Here is a 21,476-nt window from a genome sequence, read left to right as displayed (position 1 = left end):
CGCCTTTTTAACATTTAATTTAAATCTGCTATCTCTTCAGTCGTCAAACTGGCCCTGTTGTTCAAGGGCTAGTTGTCTTTTATTATCTACTGAAAAGAAATTAGATTAAAAAAAGTTCTCAAGAGAATATGAACGGAGTCTAAACTAAGGTCTTTGTATTTTATCCATAGTTGACCAATTAACCGGAATGCCGCGGCTATCTAATTATAATTAGTGTTTTAATTTAAATCTTAATTTCCGTATCATATGATTGAGTCAGGAGGATTCGTCTCGTGACTTCCTAAAGACTGCTTGGATGGAATCTTTTCTTTTGATCTTTAAATAAATCGGGGTTCTGGGGTGTAATGGATATTTTTAAATTAATTAACCATTAAATTAACAACAATAAAATTCAGTGATCGGTCAAGTACAGACCTTATGATAAAAATACAGAAATGTTTAATAACTACTACATGGTTTTGCAAAGCGATGTGCCAAAGCGTCAATATTTGAAAGCATGACTGCACACTGTAGAAAACTTGGTATTTGACAAAAGAAGAAGTTATTGTAAGTGAACAATATCTGTAAATTGACAGTGAAGAAAACAATGGTGTAATTGTGTCTCTTTAACAAGAGTTCAAACAATGACAACGTATAATTTACAGTATTTGTAACTGCCCGCATTACTGCTATATCACTTCTTTGGAACTTACAATGTCGAACTACAAAACAAGACTTCAGGAGGCTTAAAATAATTACAGGCCCCGGTATGTATGTAATTTTGTTTTGTAAAAAAGTTCCTCGGTTTACAATATTTGTATTAAGTATAATTCATACCCCTATAATTTTCTCGATTAATTGATTATTTCAAATGAATATATATAGGTCTCGCTGGAAAACTTCAATAAACAAATAGTGAGCTTTTCAAATACATTACATGCATTATTGATATTGCAAGTTTGTTCAACAAATAAAAACACTTTAAATCAATTTGAAATTAGCTTACATCCGAGTAATAAGATACAAGGGCCTGGAAGCTGTGTGTTAAATTCCCCTGTTGTTGGAATGCTATTGATGTTTTTGTTTTGCTATTTTACAGGAAATGGACAACTTATCAGAGGAACAAATTGCAGGTACTTAAAAATACTAATCTCCAATGTACGTATTTATTTTGCTAGAATTTCTTTCCCTTTGCCAAATTTTTAAACTCAGAAATTCAGATTATTTGCTTTTCGGTGAATTATGCTGCATGTATGTTGAACCACACATGGGTTGTGTTCGGGTGTAATATCTTGTTTGCTATCCTTGAGCCTTTGGCAAAAGAATAAATAACACACAACTCTGACTTTTATACTAATTTTCTCTTCCATCTTGTGTAATAAGTGTGCGAAAAAATTCTCCAGTGAGAAATTATCCATTAAATAATTGAATTATCAGTTTTGTTTTTTTATATTGCTGATTCGTACTTGACAATACGGCTGTTTTCTTTTATTATTTATATTTTAATTATATCTTTTCCTTAATAAACAAAAGGACAAATAAACACCTTGAATATAATTCTACAAGTTGTAATACAATCTATCCCATAATTATCTTTCTTAGGAGGATTTTTTTTTTCGAAATCGTGTGTCAGTTTTAGATATTTTCGTACAATTCTCAGTTAACCTTGAACTTTCAGTTAGGTGTGACTTTCTCGACACTACGTAATTAGCGTCTCTCAAATAGTGAATAGATTCTCATTGGTTAAAGAGACACCGTGACGCACTAAGGGGAAAATTGACAAACGTAGAACTTTTGCATGACCCGAGTAAATTTTGTTCAATTCCTAAAAGTATTAGGTTTCAAAAAATTACACGTTTCAGAACCTAAAAAATCCATTTTTATGGAGAAAAATAAAAGTGATAATGATTTCAGTATGCCCTATAACGAAAATATTGCTAAATACTTCTTCCTCCCTATGTACGCGTGCGCAGAAAAGTTGAATAAGTTACCATAGTTACCATGGTCTCAAGTACCCAGGAATGAATGTAAGTAGACCAAAAATTTTGATGCAATTGTTTTAAAAAGTTGTTAGAACATATCTCTCACCTTTGCATGCCCCAGTTGAATGTTGTGTACAAGTTTGAGCTAAAAATAAAAGTAGCATGACCTTGACATAAACGAAAACTACGAAACGGCAGATACAACCTTTGTTTTCCCGGCGCTTGTATTGTGCAGTCTTTTCATAATATAGTGGCATATTTCTGCCCCCTACATGCAAGATAAGTTATGTTAAAATGCAAGAAAATTATGTCAACATGCAAGATAATTATGTTGACATGCAAGTTACAAATCTTTCAAGGAAATCTGATTTAAATATGGGTAAAATACCATGGTGACGCCCGTATCTTACATCGTAGATGCAAGATACAACATAATTATGAGAAGATGCGATTTACTTATGTTAACATGCAAAATAATTATGTTGACATGAAAAATATTTATGTCAACATGCGAGTTAATTATGTAGACATGCAACTTATTAATGTCAACATGCAAGATACTTATGTTAACAAGCGAGATACTTATGTTAACATGCGAGATATTATGTAGACAAGCAGGATATTTATGTTCACATGCAACTTATTTATGTCAACATGCAAAATAATAACTTGCATATCAACTTACATATCTTGCATGTTAACATAATTATTTTACATGTTGACATAAATAAGTTGCATGTTGACATCATCATCTTGCATGTTAACATAAATAAGTCGCATGTTGACATAATTATGTTGCATGTTGACATAAATAAGTCGCATGTTGACATAAGTATCTTGCATGTTGACATAAAAATTCGCAAGTCTACATAATTATCTTGCATACTGCTTCTAAAATGTCAGATACAGGCATTAGTAAGTAAATTTACAGATATTTAAATTATATTTTCTTATAAGATTGGTAACATGCATGTCAACATAATTAACTGGCATGTTGACATAAATATGTTGCATGTCTATATAATTATGTTGCATGTTAACATAATTTATTTTGCATGTAGGGGGCAGAAATATGCCACCATAAGATTCTTTCTTTAAAGTGCAGTTTAATTGTCATATCTTTTCTATAAGTCTTTCTCTGAATGCTACAGATATCTTCAAAGAAGCACATGATTTGACTCATGGTGTTACTTTAAGAAATTAAAAACATCAATAACTTTGAATTGTTGTTAACAACAATGAGACGACTTAAGCCCAAACAATTTGCCGTACGAAATGCAATCATTGGATCATTGCTACACTCGTTGACATTCACCCGAATGTATATTTCAACAGTGAATGAAAGGCTGTGTAAATTTCAGACGCTAATTATGTAACGTTGAGAATGTCACGCCTTACTGAAAGTCCAAGGTTGACCGAGAATTGTACTAAATACCCACAACAATCGATTTCAATTTGAAAAACTATATCTTTAACGAATTCTTAAGATAAATCAAAATCTTTACAAAGAATTATAGCACACCCAAATAAAGATTCTTCTAAGCCTATTTCCTTACTCCTCAATATCGGCACGCAGCAGTTAAGACTACAGGACTACTGAACAACATCGTATTCGAGAATTGGTATCTATCAGTTGTGAATTCAAAAAATATCCGAGAAACTTTAAGAGAATTATAAATCACACTTTTACCAAAATCAAAAGCATTAAAACTTACATTTTCCAACACTTTATACAACCATTCTTAACGATCGATTTAAGTTCAGTCTTTTTTTATATCATAGATTTTTTTCCTGTAAAAATGTGACTTCTTCATTAACATAACTTGTCATTTGTCATTTGCAGAATAATTTTGAGACAAAAATTCTGACTGACATATTAGTATTTCAAAGCTGCTTTAAAGAAACATGAAAACACTTCTTTGGTACCTATTCCAACCTCTTTTACAGTTCTAGATCTCTGTTTCCTCTGCTCTGCAGTAGAAAAGTACATTTGTTCGCTTTTCATATGTACTTTTGAACTTTATTACTTTTTTTATAATCGTCATTTATTTATATATATTGAATTAGTAGTTATTCATTATATATTCCTTGAAAGGTAACCGAATTTCATTCTTTCATGTGATAAATCGGAGTTTCTGGTAATTTAACTAGTTTCCATTATGATTTATCACCTATTGTAGATCATAACAATCCTTGTTTACAATATAGTTTCATATTTTATAAACGAATGTGACAATTTATCAGCTGTCTTTCCAGATAAATTATTTTTTCTGTAAATGAAATTTTACATGCCGATAATTGATAGTTCCCTGGCAAGTTGGACCTCATTATTGAGAAAGAAAGTTGGCACTCACACAAACACGTGCATCACTATATCTCCTCAAACTTCAATAGGATATTTTTTTACATACCTTTTATATGTTACAAAAAATAAACTACATGTATGCTATGATTTATTATATTTAATTCTATATTTCAAACAGCATAAATATTCGACATTGATCCCGGTACTCCGTTGCGCGGGAATGCATGTAATTACTTGTTAAACTTTTGTAACCAATGAATTACTCATCCAAACTCAATTACCAAACATTTCCAGCTCAGCAAGGCGTTACTATATCGACGCTTAAATCAATTGATAACAAAAATAAAATTAAACTAGAAACTCTTGTTGCTACAGCAACAAAAACGGTCTTCCGTTCTCCTCTATTTATCTGCATGAATGAGCTTTTATCTATGTTAAAAAAGGCATATGATATTTAAAATGATTTCAGGAAAACAAACGGCCGGAGGTGTAACTTACCAAGATTCTCGACGTTACTTTAGACAATTATAGTCTTAATAACATTTACAAAAATCATTTTAAACAATTCTTTTATCACTATCTATGACGACTGGAAGTGATGTCGGACGCATTTTACCCTATATCTGTTGCCCAATCTTCATGGTTTATTATTCATATAAGTTTAGTGTCTTGATCTGTTGCAGTTTAAGAGATCTCATTAGACGTCGCGCATAGTATTGGGGTTTGAAATTGCGTAACGTGTAACACTGTAAACAACGGGCGTTAGTATTTTTGGTCATTTTATCGTTAAGGCTACATGGATTTTTCTGCCAATTTGTACCAATCTTCTATCATGTCTTGTAATGATGTCACACAAAATTCATTGATAAATTTTCAATATACTGACCGATTCCGACTGTTTGTAAAATTGGAAGCATTCTGTAATATGTCGTGATTTTGACGAATAATAAGAAGAGATGGAATGTTTGGTAAAGGTTTTTTTGCTATATATCATGTTCTTTTCGTAAAACTAAAATGATAAATGAAATGTGCAAATCAAGAAGTAGTTAAATGTTTCTTTCAAAAATTATCAGCAAGTTACAAGAGAGATTGATAAAGCGATTTTGATGTCTAGTCAGTTTTGTTACTACGACACAAATATGCATAAAATGGTATATAACGGAACGTATATCATTAATGTGAGCTGTATTCTCTTTTTAATGGAAAAACTTGTAACAGATAAAATCATAACCTTCAAATGGGCAATTAAATAAAATTTTGTTTTTAAAGAAACATTAATGACTTTGGCATTTTTAAGAAAACACGAGTAGAATTCGGATGTCTAGTCTAATTTGTTACGCCTTAATTTTTTGACTTTTTACGCTTAAACGACGTATGCAACTTAACGTCAGAAATGAATATTTTGACGTTACGAAATCAACCCCAATTCTGTGCGCGACGTCTAATGTTAACTTCTCATTTTGAGGACAAGAAATCACGTGAACGGAAGTAAATTTTTTGAAAAGATATTTGAGGTTACTCTAGACATTTCAGTCTGAATATGTCCTAAAATCATTTCAAATACTCTTTTTATAAAAGGGATTTATGGGATAGTATGATACTAAATTTATGCAGTTTTTCTCTCATAACCGGAAGTTGTCGTTTCTGTTTCCAGTGGGACTGACATATTTCAAAACTACAAATAAGATGCTATAATGTATTACTAAGAAAGATTCCATGAAGAAAAGCTGAAATTTTCGATTTATTTGATCACTTTCTGTGATAACCGGAAGTGACGGCGGACGCTGTTAACCCAAATGGATTTGCCTACTCATCAAGATCTACCATTCCTATAACATTGGTGTCTTAATCTCTTAGCGTTTACGAGATCTAGCTATGATAACTTCTCATTTTGAGGACAGGAAATCACGCGACCGGAAGTGAATTTTAAAAAGATATTTGACGTTACTGTAGACATATGCAGTCTGAATAGCATATCCAAAAATTAACAAATACTTTTTCTATAAAAAGAATTTATGGGAAAGAAAAATACTCAAATTATGTAGTTTTTCTCTTATAGCCCGGAGTTGTCGTTTTTGTTTACGTTGGGACTGATATATTTTGAAACCACAAATACGATACTATAATGTGATGCAAAAAAAGTTTCATGAAAGAAAAGTTGAATTTTTTTTATTTTTTGATCACTTCCTGTGACGACCGGAAGTGACAATGGACGGTCTTAACCCCAATGATTTTGTCTACTCATCATGATGTACCACTCCGCTAAGTTTGGTGTCTTAATCTCTTACCGTGTACAAGATCTAGCTATGATAACTTCTCATTTTGAGGACAGGAAAGCACGCGACCGGAAGTGAATTTTACGAAGATATTTGACGTTACCGTAGATATTTGCAGTCTAAATAACATACCTAAAAATCATTACAAATACTTTATCTATAAAAAAATTTTATGGGAAAGAAAAGTACTCTAATTATGTACTTTTCTCTTATTACCGGAAGTTGTCGATTTTGTTTCCGGTTGGACCGATATAATTCGAAGCTACAAATATGATGCTATGATGTGATGCAAAAAAAATTTCAGAAAAGAAAAGTTGAAATTTTCGATTTCTTAGATCACTTCCTGTGACGACCGGAAGTGACGCCGGACGATCTTAACCCAGATGGGCTCGCCTACTTATCAAGATCTTTTACTCATAAGTTTGGTGTCTTCATTTCTTACCGTTTCTGAGATATGACTCAGACAAAACTATTTTGAAAAAAGCGGAAATCGGACATATCGGACGACCAGAAGTGAATTTAGAAAAACTAAAAACTACATTTGTGAGATATTTTCACTCTCTATCATTCCTGAAAATTTCATGAGAATCTGTCCAGTCATCTCTGAGAAATCGTCAAAAAAAAAGAAAAGGGAACAAAAATAATAGGAAAAAGAAAAAGAAACAGTAGAATCACTATAAGGTCTTCCATCTGAAACGGAAGACCTTAATAATAAAAAGAAACAGTGGAATCACTATAAGGTCTTCCGTCTGAAATGGAAGACCTTGAATATTGCAGTCAATGCATGTGTTCCTGAGAACTTTGTTGTATATGTACGATTTTGTAAGTTTTTGATTCTTATTGTATTTCACTTTTTTTAGAAATGAGAGAAATTTTCAGTCTTTTTGACAAAGACTGTGACGGTTTTATAGATGTACGAGAACTGGGAAAAGTTTTAAGATCTATGGGGCTTAATCCCACAGAGGTGGAAATAGAGGATCTTATCAACCAGTACAGGGACGTAGATGGTAAGATATAACAATGCTGTACATTAAAAAAAAATCATTTTCAAAATTATTATCCTGAAAAGTGCTATATACAGGTATCTTTAAAGACTTCTTCTTATTAGTCTACTATTTTATATACAACAATTAGAGAATTTACCACATACAAAGATTTTCGCTACACGACATAAGCAATGGTTTATCTAAATTATCAGTTTTAATATGTAGAATATCTAAACTGACAGATTTAAGTAATGAGACATGAAGGTACTAGAAAAAACTTTAATTTCAATACTACGGTTATGATACTGTATTGTCCATGTTTTATGCCACAGAAAACACAACTGAAGACGACTCGGAAGGTAGCCTTTTTTATTTAGTAAAGCATCTTAATCTATGGTGATAGATATGAGGGAATGGGTTTTAGACATGGCACATATATTATTATTTTTTATTGAATCGAGTTGTATGAAAAAGAAATGTAATAAAATCCTACTGCACTGTGTTTTGGCAACGAAAGAAGGCAACTGGGTTCGAGGTTTGAAGGGTTTTTAGCTTCTTCAAGCGAAGCAAACTATCTTTTCTTTCTATTTCATTCTTTCTATTTTTAATATGCTTTATACATTTTAGTGCTATTTTGGTGCATCAGATTTGGAAGATTTTATTTACATATCCAAAAATATACATGTATATCCAAAAATTTATGTAGTGATCGACCGCAAAATATCTTTAGTTACCGCGATATATACCTGCACAGTTCTTTTTTGTATACTGAATATGACAACATAATTACATTTTTTAAAGCAATATGAGCTGCAACTTTGATGTCAGAAGTTTTTGTTGCAAAATTGTAAAAAACTATATATTTCAATGAAAGAAAAATAACATTAAAAAACTTCCATTGTTCATATTTGCGATGGAAGAACTGTTTATAAGCTTCTATTGAATCAAAGTCACATTATGGTCATCCTGTACAATAATGATTTCTTATATAAAACTGTATATTGGATTGTATATAGTAGCCTTTTACTGCTTTATTGATCATGAAGGTTTAAGTTACAGACAGATTTATCATAACACATTTTAACAGCAAAATAAAATTTTCAACAATACAGCTCATATTGCTTTAAACCTTGACAATAATTGCCGAAATTTCTATCTGCAAACTAAGGACAAAATATTTATTATACTAATGAAAAATTAAAATCCCAATATGCCTTAAAATATATATTCCAGTTACTAATTTCTATTTTTTTAAAATTCAGATGGCAAACTTGACTTTTCTGAAGTTATGAAAATTTTGGCAATAAAATCAAAGGAGCCACCAGAGACGGAAGAATATTTACGCGAGGCGTTCCGAACGTTTGATAAGGACGGTAGTGGGAACATAACGTTAATAGAACTCCGGCAAATAATGACTAATCATGGAGAAAAACTGACGGATGAAGAAGTCGCAGAACTCATTCAAGAGGCAGACGATGGAAAAGGGGAAGTTCATTATGAAGGTAAAAAAAAAATCTCTGCTTCAATTGTTGACTTCTTAAGAGTTTACCTTCTGTATTATCATTGAATTCTGTCAATATTGAATATATAAGTATTTGAAACTTTTTTCTTTTTTTTTTTAGACTTTGTGAAGCTGATCCTAAGCAAGTGAAAAATTTAAATCATTAATCTTAGATGACAAGTAATAAAAAATGACATACTAGAAAATAATATGTGGAAGTCGTTAAAGTGCTACTACATGTACATGTAATAGAGGATACTGTCTTTGTAAAAGCAAGCACAAAAAAGAGTACGCACAAAAATCTTTCAGATTTTGAAATCACTGAAAATGTTTATACATATATCCGGTACATGTGTGAATAGAAGTCTAATACTTGTTAATTGAAAAATATTCCGAAAAGGACAACCTATATTTAAAACACGTGTTAACAAGAGTAAAAAATATTGCTTATCAATGGTCATCACTCACCTTTTCAGATGTTAACCACAAAGAAAGAAGTTTTTAAATCAAAAGAAGCTAAGCTATATTGCAGAGACAAAAACTGTAACATTTGATTTCAAATCTAAGAAAATTTATGATTTTAAACATTTTCAAACATATAAATCGTCAAATCATTTTTTCACTCTTAATAAAACAGATATTCTTGATGATTAGCAAAAAAAACATAGTTTGGGCAGCATAGAATACGCAATATGAATGAGAAATGGAATTCGCATTTTTTCCTTGTGCACTGCCACCTCTACGAAATAAATTACTTTCTTAAAATTCATTTGAGAGATGATTCTACCAACGAGTCCTCTGAAATTGATTTTAATAAAGTGCTGGAATTTCTCATTGACAATAAGTAATCTTTGGAGATTATGCATATTCTATGGTTGTTATAACGACCTTGTTTGTAAACTGAAACTATCGTTAGGACCTACACTTTCTCGCCTATTTTTATGAATTGTAAGTCATTTGTTTTTGTAATAAATTGTATATTATTATGTTATTTTCATTAATTATTTAATTACGGAGTACTCCGTACAGCTGATCGATACATAGGGGTCTTAGTGGTTTCCATTAGTCTACAGAGGGGTCTTACTTCTTCTAGTCACCGGATCCCACAAGAAATGTCTCGAGGTGTCTTATTTTGCACTGTTCACGATCTGTTGTCTTTACTGCGTTTATGAGATTGATATCTAATAGTATTTTCTCTAAATATTGTAAGCATGGTCTGAACATAGCCAAGGTGTTTCGGATTTTCTTCTAAAACAACAGCAAACACTTTGTTTTTGTTTTTTTGCATCGATTTTGAGTCATTGGAATGGAAAATTTATGGTATACGATTTATGAACAACTTTATGAACCTGACAATCTGTTATACATGCACTATTTAGAATATAAAATATCAATTCAAAAATAAATCTAATTTCATCTTCACAGCCTTAGCAACTATAATGCTTGTTTTTTTGACCAAGTTAACCAAGTTACAGTTGAAGTTGATGGCAATGTCATACCAAGTCACGAGTGCACGATCAAGAAAAATGCTGTAAAACATTTAAATTAAATATATATACATATATATATATATATAGAGAGAGAGAGAGAGAGAGAAAGCATGGAGAGAAAGCATATATTTCGCCTCAGCCCGGGGTTGATATATATATATCAAGGCAAGTCTAAAACCTTGCTTTATATATATGCCCTATACACGGTCATATATAGATAGAGTTATTTTGACATTAGTTTAAACAGAGGATTGTTACCAATACATGTTGTAATGAAATTAATTATTGTATATATATATATATATATTGACTCGAAAAACAGTTCTCGGTCGTTGAACAGTAACCAATGCACTCAAGTATATTAGCTCTAATTGCTTTATGAATACACATAACAAGAAGCATTTATAATGAAACATATGGAAATTACGAACAGTATTCAAGATTAAAAATCCGTAAAACAAAACAAATAGGAGCAGAGCAAACACGGACCTCCAAAACATCAGAGGTGGGGTCAGGTGCCATGGAGGAGTGAGCATCCCCTACCGACCGGTCACACCCGCCCTTGCCATGATTGGAAAATAACGGGAAAATCCGTCGACCGTCAATTCAGTGTGTAAATAATTTAAGTTAAGTATACTTATGCATTCATGTCCTGAGTGTCACTATTGATGCATCCCACCTTATTAAAACTTTGATAAGTTTAATAAATGTTTTTGTATTCTATTTTTAAAAAATCTTTCCGTTGCAAGGTGTGACTTTTTTTCAGATCCATTTTTCAATGACCTTCCAAGATCAATGACTTCTGTTTCATGTGTAATTTTATAAAATGAATTTGCATCAATTTGATTAGATAACAGGTAAGTTTATGCTAGTGTCATCATGTGAAGCTGTTCTTTCTTCACTTATATCCTATCTCATATTTTGAGGTGGGATCAGATACCATCGAGAAGTAAATATTCTTTGTCGACCGATTACACACGCTCTATGATCTTTGTCATGATCAGGTAAAGGCAGAATCCGTTGACATAAAAAATGACAATCACGTCGTTGTTCAGCATTTGATTTAACGGTAGATTGCATTTGTGTCAGATGTGTCAGATTCTGTGGTATCTTTTATTCAAGCTCACTGGGTTATATCTCAGCTATATTAGAATGGAATGAAATATATGGACATAACAAACAGTATTCAAGCTCAAAGGTCAATAAAACAATACAAAGTAGGACCCGAGCAAACACGGACCTCCAAAACATCAGAAGTGAGATAAGGTGCCATGGAGGAGTGAGGAGTGGGCATCTCCTTCCGAACGTTCACATCCGCCGTGTGTTCCTTGTCATGATCGGGAAATAACGGAAATTATAGCCTAACAAATTAGTTTGAAATACGTTAGTCAGTATTTGATTCAATGATGAATTGTATTTGCTGAGAAAGTCATTGAATCGATCACAGAAATTACGAAATGATGAATTTAAACGACACCGCTGATTTCCTTGTTTCATCAACTTGTTCGTTAATAATTTACATCGTTTATGAAATTGTACATAAGTAGAGTAAGCACTTGCGTATTGAATCAACCGAGTGATATAAACCCCATATGCAGGTGAAAGTATATAGCCGCATAAGTAAGGGGAGGTGAAATCATAAAGCTTGATTGTTAGACTACCATTTACGTCTTTTTTCAAGTAAAATATGCAAGTATGAAACATAAATGTGTAAAATCAAAAAAAAACCTTGTTAATTGTCAATACGTCGTCGATATGTCTAAATGTTTGTTGAAGGCAACAGCATGTATTTTTCTTTTCACGTTAAATATTTTGAACAAATTCTGCTTCATGAGAATGCGAAAATAGGTCTGCTAATGATTGGGCGCACTTAGTAGCCATTCGAATTCCATTTTTTTTTTTACAATATAATTTTGCAGAAAACCAATGACAAGGTAGGTAAATTTTTGAATTCAATTTTTTAAAAAGACAGCTGTCAATGATGGCAAAAAGCCTGGACTTTATTGCCTGAAGTTTATCGTGGGGAATAGTTGTATAGAATGTTGAACAGTCGTAAGTTTTTAAGCTGTCAATTTTCGTTAAATTTTGTGATTTCAAATGTCCCAAAAGTTCCTTGGGATTTTTAGGTAATCACATCTGATTTAAACCACTTCTCAAATACATTATTGCACAATACTCCTGAAGTTTTCACTGCTGTTATTGAAGAGTAAATAAAGAGGCTTGGTTTGCCACTTATTGGAACCTGCTGTGTATCTTTATAAGGATTTTATGCAGTTTTGGAATCAAATATAGGTTAGCTTTTCTTATGAAGATTTCTTAAAACACCATTTAAATAAAATTACATTATCTCCCCCTTTAAAGTAGTTCGAGATCTTTATTTTACCAATCTTGAATTCCCTTTCCCAAGAGATACTTAGGCAATGGGGTTGTTGTTGAAAATGATCCAGTGGTACATGTACTGGATAAGTTGTTGAATTGGATAAAAGTTTACATATAAGAGATCCAAAATGAGATTAGAAAACCCCGGAGTCTTTCAGATTAGTTGAACAAAATTATATGACATTTATGACATCTTATCGAGGTCAGAATTTATATTCTGCCATCATACAGTATAGAAAGAGTTAACTTAACTTTTTATGTATATTTTGGATAGAGCCTCATCTTTCTGTCCGATTGACCTTTGAATTTTGTGAAAGCGATGATGTATATTTACATTAGCTACACTCACTTATTGGTTTAATAAGCTGACGCCATCCCTATAACATTTCAAAAAACAACATGTCTCCATCTTTTGAGACATTCACCTCTCACATAAAAAGTTACTATACTGCTTCAACAGAAAAGCTCAAAGATGTATTAAATTCAAAGACTAAAATATACAAATGCGATATTTGGAATTTATACGTAATATTCCAAGATGAAGAAAAATCGATAAATACACTGTGATATACTTGTTTTTACTCTAACAATTATAACCAATCCCTCCAAGAACCGCAGACAGTCAAACAAAAATAAATCTGTGGTATTCATTAATATTATTGGAAATACTACATGAATTCACTTCTGATGAAAGTATGAAATTGGAATATTTCTTGATTTTCCTGACATTTTGTGAGTATTGAGAGTATATATATCTTTTATTAACAAAACCAAAAAAAAAAATCGTCTCTTTTTTCAATTTCTTAAGAATTGTAAAATAGAAACAGTCTTGGGTTTCGATTTTAATATTAAAAATATGTTTTAACAATAAAATATTCTAATTTTGTTAGAATTTTTATAATGTTATTTAAATGTAATTTTGCATTATATTTTGCTGTCCTTGCTATCTATAGATAAGCAATTATTTTTAAATAGAAGCAAAACAAATTATGAATGATATCGATGTGTAAAATTAATATTATATATGTGGGCGGATCAAAGGATCTAACTTAAATTAAATTGTTTATGTATTTTCATTCTAGTGATACTTGTACTAATGATAGACATCCATCTCGTAGGTGCCAAGAACGAATGTTTTTTTTTTTCTCGGATTATCACCAGTGTTAGATGGGCTTGTCCAGTGTGATCTTTCTCTATCTCAATGAGTATATCTACGACACGAACAGTGTTTTTGTGAAATCGAAACAAATATAGAATACATAAATAAATAAGTAAATTGGACACAATATATATATGTGTGTATTGATTTAATTAGATGTATATTAAACCTGTGGTACAGTAATCTTTATAGAAAATCCCTGCACTTTTTCGTGAAAAAATACCACTCACCACAATGGTTACTAGTATGTGCAATTTCAAAAAATGTGCAGCCTTTTAACTGGACTTTCAGATGTAGTGACGCGCGACGATTTTTTTTTCAATTTGCAGTAGTTATCAGAAAGTATTTTGGCTGACTTTTCGAATCAATTGTAGTCCTCTGTTTTCATACTTAATTTGACTCAGTAGCGTCTACTTGTTCAATATTTCTGAATCACGATGGCTGGGGCGGTAAATAGGGGATACTTACATGTGTTCCTTCGAGGCACCCGATTCTACTCTGGAATTCCAAGGGTCCCTGTCTTAAGCTTATGGCTTGTTCACATATTTGTATTGTTTGAAGATTTGCTTTAGATTGATTTAATTGATTTAATAATTCCTGTAAATATTATTTTGAACCACATCAATGGCTTTAGGCATTACTCTTTAGAATTGAAGATAAAATTTTGCATGGTTAAGAAACAAGATTAATTGCTTCTTCAAATTAAATAAAAACGGAATTTGATTTTTTGTGTTATCTAACTTGATAACCCATATCTCCTTTTCAATGGTCATCTTTGAAAATTGATGTGGTCTTCCAAAATGACCACAAAGGTGTTCATTATTGACAACATCAATATTCTTTATGAGCCATTTTCCTTTGCAAAGACAACCATTCTTAAGGTAAAATATGGTTTCTTCACTGAAAAAAAAAACTGTTCAAAAATAGTCTTTACCGAGAAAGTCATAATTAAGGATAACGTAATGAAAAAAAAATCCATAATTAAAGATTTGATTTTGATATGTCGAAAGACATATCTCACGCTGTATAGTTTTCAGGTTCATTAAGAAAGTAAAAAAAAAAGTGTTAAAAGATCGCAGTCAAACTAATCAATCGATGTATCAATCTGTGAAGATTATGATTTCTAAAAAGGCTAAATTTACATGTACATTGAAAGACATACAATATTTTATCATCACTATAGTTTATAGAGTTTAGAGTTTATTGCAAAGAATAGCATGTCTTCTACATGTTTTTGTCTATTTAAGAGATACATAAGTCTAAAAGAAGGACAAACAAGATATGTTTGTGAAACACTGATGCCCCCGTATACAACATAGCGAAGATTGAACTTTTCTTAAATTCCAATTTAAAATATTGGTACCCAAAGTACGGTATTCTCACTGGAAATACAATTGTGAAATATGAAACTTTTTTCATAAAAAAATCTCCAAGGTCAATGTCAAAAGGTCAAAGTTGTTGGTATCCAATGAAAGGACTTGCCAAAAAGAATACATATGTGAAGTATAAAAGTTCTGATATCTACTGTTCAAAAGATATGGCCAAAGTAAAAGTTTGTAATTTTTATATATAAAAGTTGGTCAAACTCCAAAGTCAAGGTCACAGGGTCAAATTTGGTGGTACCCAAAGAAAGGTCTTATCACAAGGAATACACATGTGAAAATGAAAGTCATAGGAAAGTTAAGCTGCAGGTTTTCTATATATTTGGATAATTTTACTATGCTTGGAAATTCTGCTGAAACTACATGTATTTATTGAAATTAACGAAATGAAGAAAGGAAGGTTTAAAGAGCTCACCCTGTATTTTCTAGAAATCAGTCATTGAAAACTTTTATTCCAAAACGCAAGAAAACAATCAAAGTGTCATGTTGTAAATTTTGAATTCACCGGTTGTCAGGTTGTAAGTTGTGTATTTTCTACCACCCGGTAAATTCAAAATTTACAACATGACAAAAGGAAGACTACAATTTCAGATATCTCATGGAAATTGCTTTTCATCAGTGCCTTTTGTGCAAACCTAGAGATGAGTATGCTGATCTGGCCATGTGTTCAATAGATTAAAATATCTGTAAATGTAACAAGAATGTTTCAGTGATAAAAAATAACGAGAAATTGGTTCACTTGAAATTTTAATTTTAATAAGATGACCTCTCACATTACTTATTGAACAACCTTTGTATCCTAGGGATCTAGAAGTAAAAAACACCACCGAGTCTGCCACATATGTTTCTTATTTTGGTCTGTTACTAATTTTACATATACATTAAGAAACAAAGATAATCTAACATCTGAATTGTATGTCAAACACTTTTTGTACATGTTAAGGAGGGGTCTAACGAAAGTACATTTGCTCGTTTGCAATACTTTGCATTGTTACGGATTTTGATAAATGTAAAAATACTTTTTGTTACGTTTCTCATTCAATTTTTACGAAATACGTACAATTTGACATTTTGCTAAAATTATTGAAAACACAAACATTTTCAGAATTATGTTCCAAAGTTTACTATTACATTTTGTACATAAATACTGCATAAAATATAATAATAAAAACGCAAGATATTCGACGATCTACTATTATATCTCATTAGTATCACTCATGTCCATTGCGGGCATGAGTAAATATACATATATGTATTGGAGCCTGATCTTTAAATTTCATTTCAGAAGCAGAGAGGTCAGGCAGCAGGATAGAGGCCAGGATGAACAGCTCTAATGGATCTAAGCCGTCGTTTACGGATTTAGATCATACTTTAGCGGGAAAAGTTATCACTGGTCTTGTCGTTTGTATGGCAATATTTTTCAATGCCTTTGTGTTCCTAGTTGCATTATTCAGCAAACATTTGCGAAAGAGTGGATATAACTTAACCACTATTAGTCTTTCCTTCACTGACTTTCTTGTTGGTGTTTCCATTCGTCCCTTGATTTCTTATATGGCAAATACTTATTCTGTGAGCTATAACTCCTGTACCATAGCACTGGCGGGGTATACAACCTGCATACAAGCTTCAAGTTTTCACGTGCTGATAATTGGTTTTTTGAGATGCTATGCAATAGGAAAAAATAATTTCACAGTATTTAAATTTGAACTTAGAAACGCCATTCTAGTTATTTTCATTACATGGTTTCTAGCTTTATTTTCAACCGGTTTGACTTTTTTAACGATGACGCAGAAAAACGTACCATTCATTTTATGTACTTTAGAGAGTGTCTTTGGTGATAAACATAAATTGTTCTTAAAATTACACAGCATGACATTAGTGATTAGTGGTCTCCTGTTGATAACTATGAATCTTATAGTCGGATGTAAATTATATACACGGCAGACTTGGTTGAGGCGAATATTTCCTATCAATATCGAATATGCAAGTGACCAAATACAGACAAAAAACACAGTTCAAAATGATGATGTCTCCAACAGCAGTCTTGTTACCGTCCGTGAAATGACCATACCAAAAGATGAAAATGGGGCAAAGAGTCAAGAACAACATGAACAAAATTTGCGTAAATCTAATATTTTGTCAACTTCCATTCAAATTCTCAATGATCCAGTGCGTAGGAGTATCAAAACTGAAGAAATATATAAAGGACAGTTGCACATAAACAAAGAAACGGAAAATATTTCAGAAAATTTATCCTCCGTAAAAAACACGCCATACTTTAATTCCTCACCAAAAACGCTCGTTTTTACCTTGGATTCTGTACAACCAAAAGGATTCGAAGAACAAAGAACATTGAAATCCTCCCCCGTGTGTTCACATGATACAGAATCCCAAAAACCTGAATCATCCGACAGTAATATGAATAAGCAACTGCAGAAAAACCCCATTACGCTTCGTCATAAAAAATCGTTGATAACTGTCTCCATAATTATTTTGCTACATCTATCGCTGAATGGACCATTCTACTTCTTTCTGTTCGCGGAAGGATTTTTGATGGAGGGCAGTGGGGATAATATCGTTCGTACCGTATTGTTTTGTATCTCTACTCTTCATTCAGTGTTAAACCCGCTGGTGTACGTCGTGCGGATTCCTGGATTTAGGGAATTTATTAAAGACAAAGTCACTTATTTAAAATCATGTGTCAATCGATGAGAAAATCTAGGCAAATAATTACAAAATAAAGTGTGTTTCGAAGAATTGCGGAATGTTTGTAAGGATTTAAACAAAGTGTCTTTGATATTCTTTAGCATTATCTTGTACATTGAACATTTAAAGGTAACAAATAAAATAAATTGTTAATTTAATTGTGATCTTGATCTTTTCCCCTAAAAATATACACTACGTGTCAAGAAGGAATAATGGTGAAATTTTTTCAGTGTAGGAGTTAAAAATTTCTTTACCTTAAATAAAGCACGTTTTCGTCCATCTTCCAATTCTCCCACCTCTGATGTTTTAAAGGTCCGTTTTTGTTTTGCTTAAAAATTTTTATTTTTCAATGACTTTAAAAAATGTATCCCTATATCTCAGATTTTAAAATTCTCCTTTTGGCTCTGGTTTACTGTATTCCATTTCAATATTCAGAAAACTTTATTTGAGAACCTGCTACTTAAACTACTAGCAGCCAAAACAAGGAAACCCCTTTAAAACAAATATTGCCTTCACGAACCTTGTGCTTCTTTTAAACAAGGATATGGAGATAACGAACACTATTCAATATCAAAGTCCATAAAACAATACAAAATAGGAGCAGAGCAAACACGGACCTCCGAAACATCAGAGGTGGGATCAGGTTCCATGGAGGCGTGAGCATCCCCTGCCGACCGTTCACAATCGCCGTATGCTCCTTGTCATGATCGGGGAATAACGGCAAAATCCGTCATCAATTCAGTGTATAAATTATGGACTAACAATTAGTATGAGAAACGTCAATCAGTATTTGACTCAATGATAAAATTGTATTTGTTAATTTGTATTTGTCAATGCATCGATCAGGCCATGAACTTATGAAATGACTTAAAACGAGATTGCTGATATTCTTGTTTCATCAACTTGTTTGTTAAGGATGACGTTTACTCAGGTTTCAGAAAACAGAAAGGAAATTTTATAAAGCATAATATGTTAAATAAAAAAAAAATCAAAAATTTCTTTGCAGTATTAACGAAGTTGTAAATGTTTTTTCACACTATACTCGTTTTTCAAGTCAGATGCGTAGAAAAGCGTATATGCCGTGTAAGGGGTGAACATTGAAAATCTACAACGTTCAATTCCCTTAAGATGTTCTTCATTGCAATGTATGATTGGGGGTGAGGGTAGTGGGTGGGTGGGTCGATCACGCAATAATTTTTAGAAAGCTTCACATTTACCCAAATTTTTTTTTAAAAACTCTTTTAAAACCTTAGAATATGGAGATTATACGAAAAATACAAAGTAAAATAAGAGACATATACTGTAGATTCCTAATTATATGCGAGGAATTAATTTCGCGAGAAGCATCGCTCGCAAAAAATTTTTAATCGCTTTTATTTTGATGGTGCTGAAATCTATGTAAATTCTGTTGATCAACCGTCATTTTGCGAATTATAATTCTCGCGATTTGACGTTAAAGAGCCCGTTAGCGAAAAAAAAGCACTCACGAAAAATATGAATTGTACAGTAATCTCCAAACCCTATTAAAATTTGCGCAAAAATCTTCCACATTGAAGTTGGAAGTATGATAGACACTGTCACAACCTAAACTTTCAATGAAAAATACAATGAAATATTCAGCGAAAGCGTTAGCATATCGAGTAGTGGAATGTCATGTAAGTAAAGTGATTATAATATCAATTGTTGACTTTCGGAGACCTCTTAATTTAGTGGATAACTCGACTGTAGTTTGGAGACTTTTGCAAAAATTTAGATATGAACCGCAATTTGTCCAACATTGTGCTTTGGATATGTATAAGTTTGAATTAAAGTATACATTCTGTACAAATAGGACCAATAGACAATTGCTCGATGTAAACAATATCGTTGAAAACTGCTATGCATTTGAATAACAATAGCAATGTGACAAAACTCTTAGACACCCGTCTTAAAAACTAATGTGTCGTTGGGCATTATTTGATACTTTCATGCATTAAAATATATCAAAATCTGCTCTTAATACATTGTTTAATACAAAAAGTTAATGAATTTTGGAATTTTATTTTGCGCAAACACCGGGATCCAACTCTCATAGCTTAAGTACACTCATCATTTGCTTAATCGGAGGATTCTTAAACAAGCATCCTTTTTACCATGGTAACCAAATTGAAAAGTTAGACTCTGGCGTCATATATCTATTAAAAAATATGCCAATTGCAGTAAATGCTGTGACATTAAACTAAATCTGAAACATGTCATGTCACGGCCCTAGTTAAGATGTTGTTGTTTATATTTAGCATTGACATTCAAATATCACCGTCTCAGTGTTTAAGTAATTATGACAATCTTCATCTTATTTAAAAGATATTGAAATGATAAAACTCCAACATTCTAGTTTGAAAAAAATGTAGTTTATTTTGCTAAAAAAATATTATAAATTTATATCCAATCTAACGATACTTTTCAATCGTCATCTTCCCTAACTTATGCAGCAATATACCTCTATCAAAGTTACAAAGTTAATGTATCTCAGTTGATTCGATATGCAAGAGCATGCTCTACGTATAAATAATTTGTTGACAAACAAGTCGATGAAACATGATGATCAGCATTCTCGATTAAGGTCATCATTTTGTAAGTTCTATGGTCGATACAATGACCATGGAAGCAAATAACATCTATCATTTAGTCAAAGGCTGGCTGACGATTTACATACTTCTGAAAACACGTGGAGATAACGAACGTTATTCAAGATAAGAAAAACAATGCATGATAGGATAGGATCAGATCAAACACGGCCCTCTAAAACATCAGTCGTCGATAAATCTTAAAGCTGAACACTTCTCATAAATAGGCACCGTCAGACGTGTATAGAAACCCTTCGATTTTGTTACACTCGATTGCACACTCGAAACTCGTGGCCGACATGTAGTATCCATTTTTTGGTCTTAAATTTTTTGCGTTTATTCCCTGTTTTTATGCGCATTTACTGTTTGTGAATAATGTATTGACCTGTATTTTTCATGATATTTTGTCTTGTTTTGGAATAAAATGATTAAAATTTGATAACTCCATCGCGACCGAGTAGCACAGCAGTGCAAGATGTACGTCTACACTCGTCTGACCACTACAGCGAAATACATTTAACTGTAACTGTACTTCTCCTTATATAGGGGTTGTAGGGAGAGCGTTGATGAACGGGAAACACGGCGGACTATGCCTTTTTACGTGTAGTGTTCAGCTTTAACGTCGAGTTGAAGGCCACAGCAGGTTTACTCTACTTTTCACGCATTAGACTTTGGACAAATTCCACATCATTATACAAATAAGTATATTAATAAGGGGCGCAGTT

The 21,476-nt window shown here is 32.1% G+C and overlaps 1 protein-coding gene across 3 annotated transcripts; it reads left to right on the top strand.

The window, feature by feature from the left end:
- The first annotated feature begins 62 nt into the window (after positions 1-62).
- LOC134282591 (calmodulin-like) lies at positions 63-10,069 on the top strand. 3 transcript variants are annotated; one of them, XM_062764994.1, is made up of 6 exons: positions 63-746; positions 1,079-1,112; positions 7,403-7,549; positions 7,861-7,887; positions 8,791-9,030; positions 9,151-10,069. In XM_062764994.1, exons 2-6 carry the CDS (start codon positions 1,082-1,084, stop codon positions 9,177-9,179), a joined length of 474 nt encoding a protein of 157 aa, XP_062620978.1. In that variant the 5' UTR covers positions 63-746; positions 1,079-1,081; the 3' UTR covers positions 9,180-10,069. The 3 variants fall into 3 exon arrangements, with proteins under 3 accessions (XP_062620978.1, XP_062620977.1, XP_062620979.1); XM_062764993.1 differs by lacking the exon at positions 63-746 and having other exon boundaries at positions 766-1,112; XM_062764995.1 differs by lacking the exons at positions 63-746; positions 7,861-7,887 and having other exon boundaries at positions 768-1,112.
- The last annotated feature ends 11,407 nt before the right edge of the window (positions 10,070-21,476 follow it).

The sequence above is a fragment of the Saccostrea cucullata genome, unplaced genomic scaffold (assembly GCF_032062105.1).
Source record: "Saccostrea cucullata isolate Sc308-1 unplaced genomic scaffold, CSIRO_AGI_Scuc_v1 ctg297, whole genome shotgun sequence".
Lineage (NCBI taxonomy): Eukaryota > Metazoa > Mollusca > Bivalvia > Ostreida > Ostreidae > Saccostrea > Saccostrea cuccullata.
This window is presented reverse-complemented; position numbering and strand designations above follow the sequence as displayed.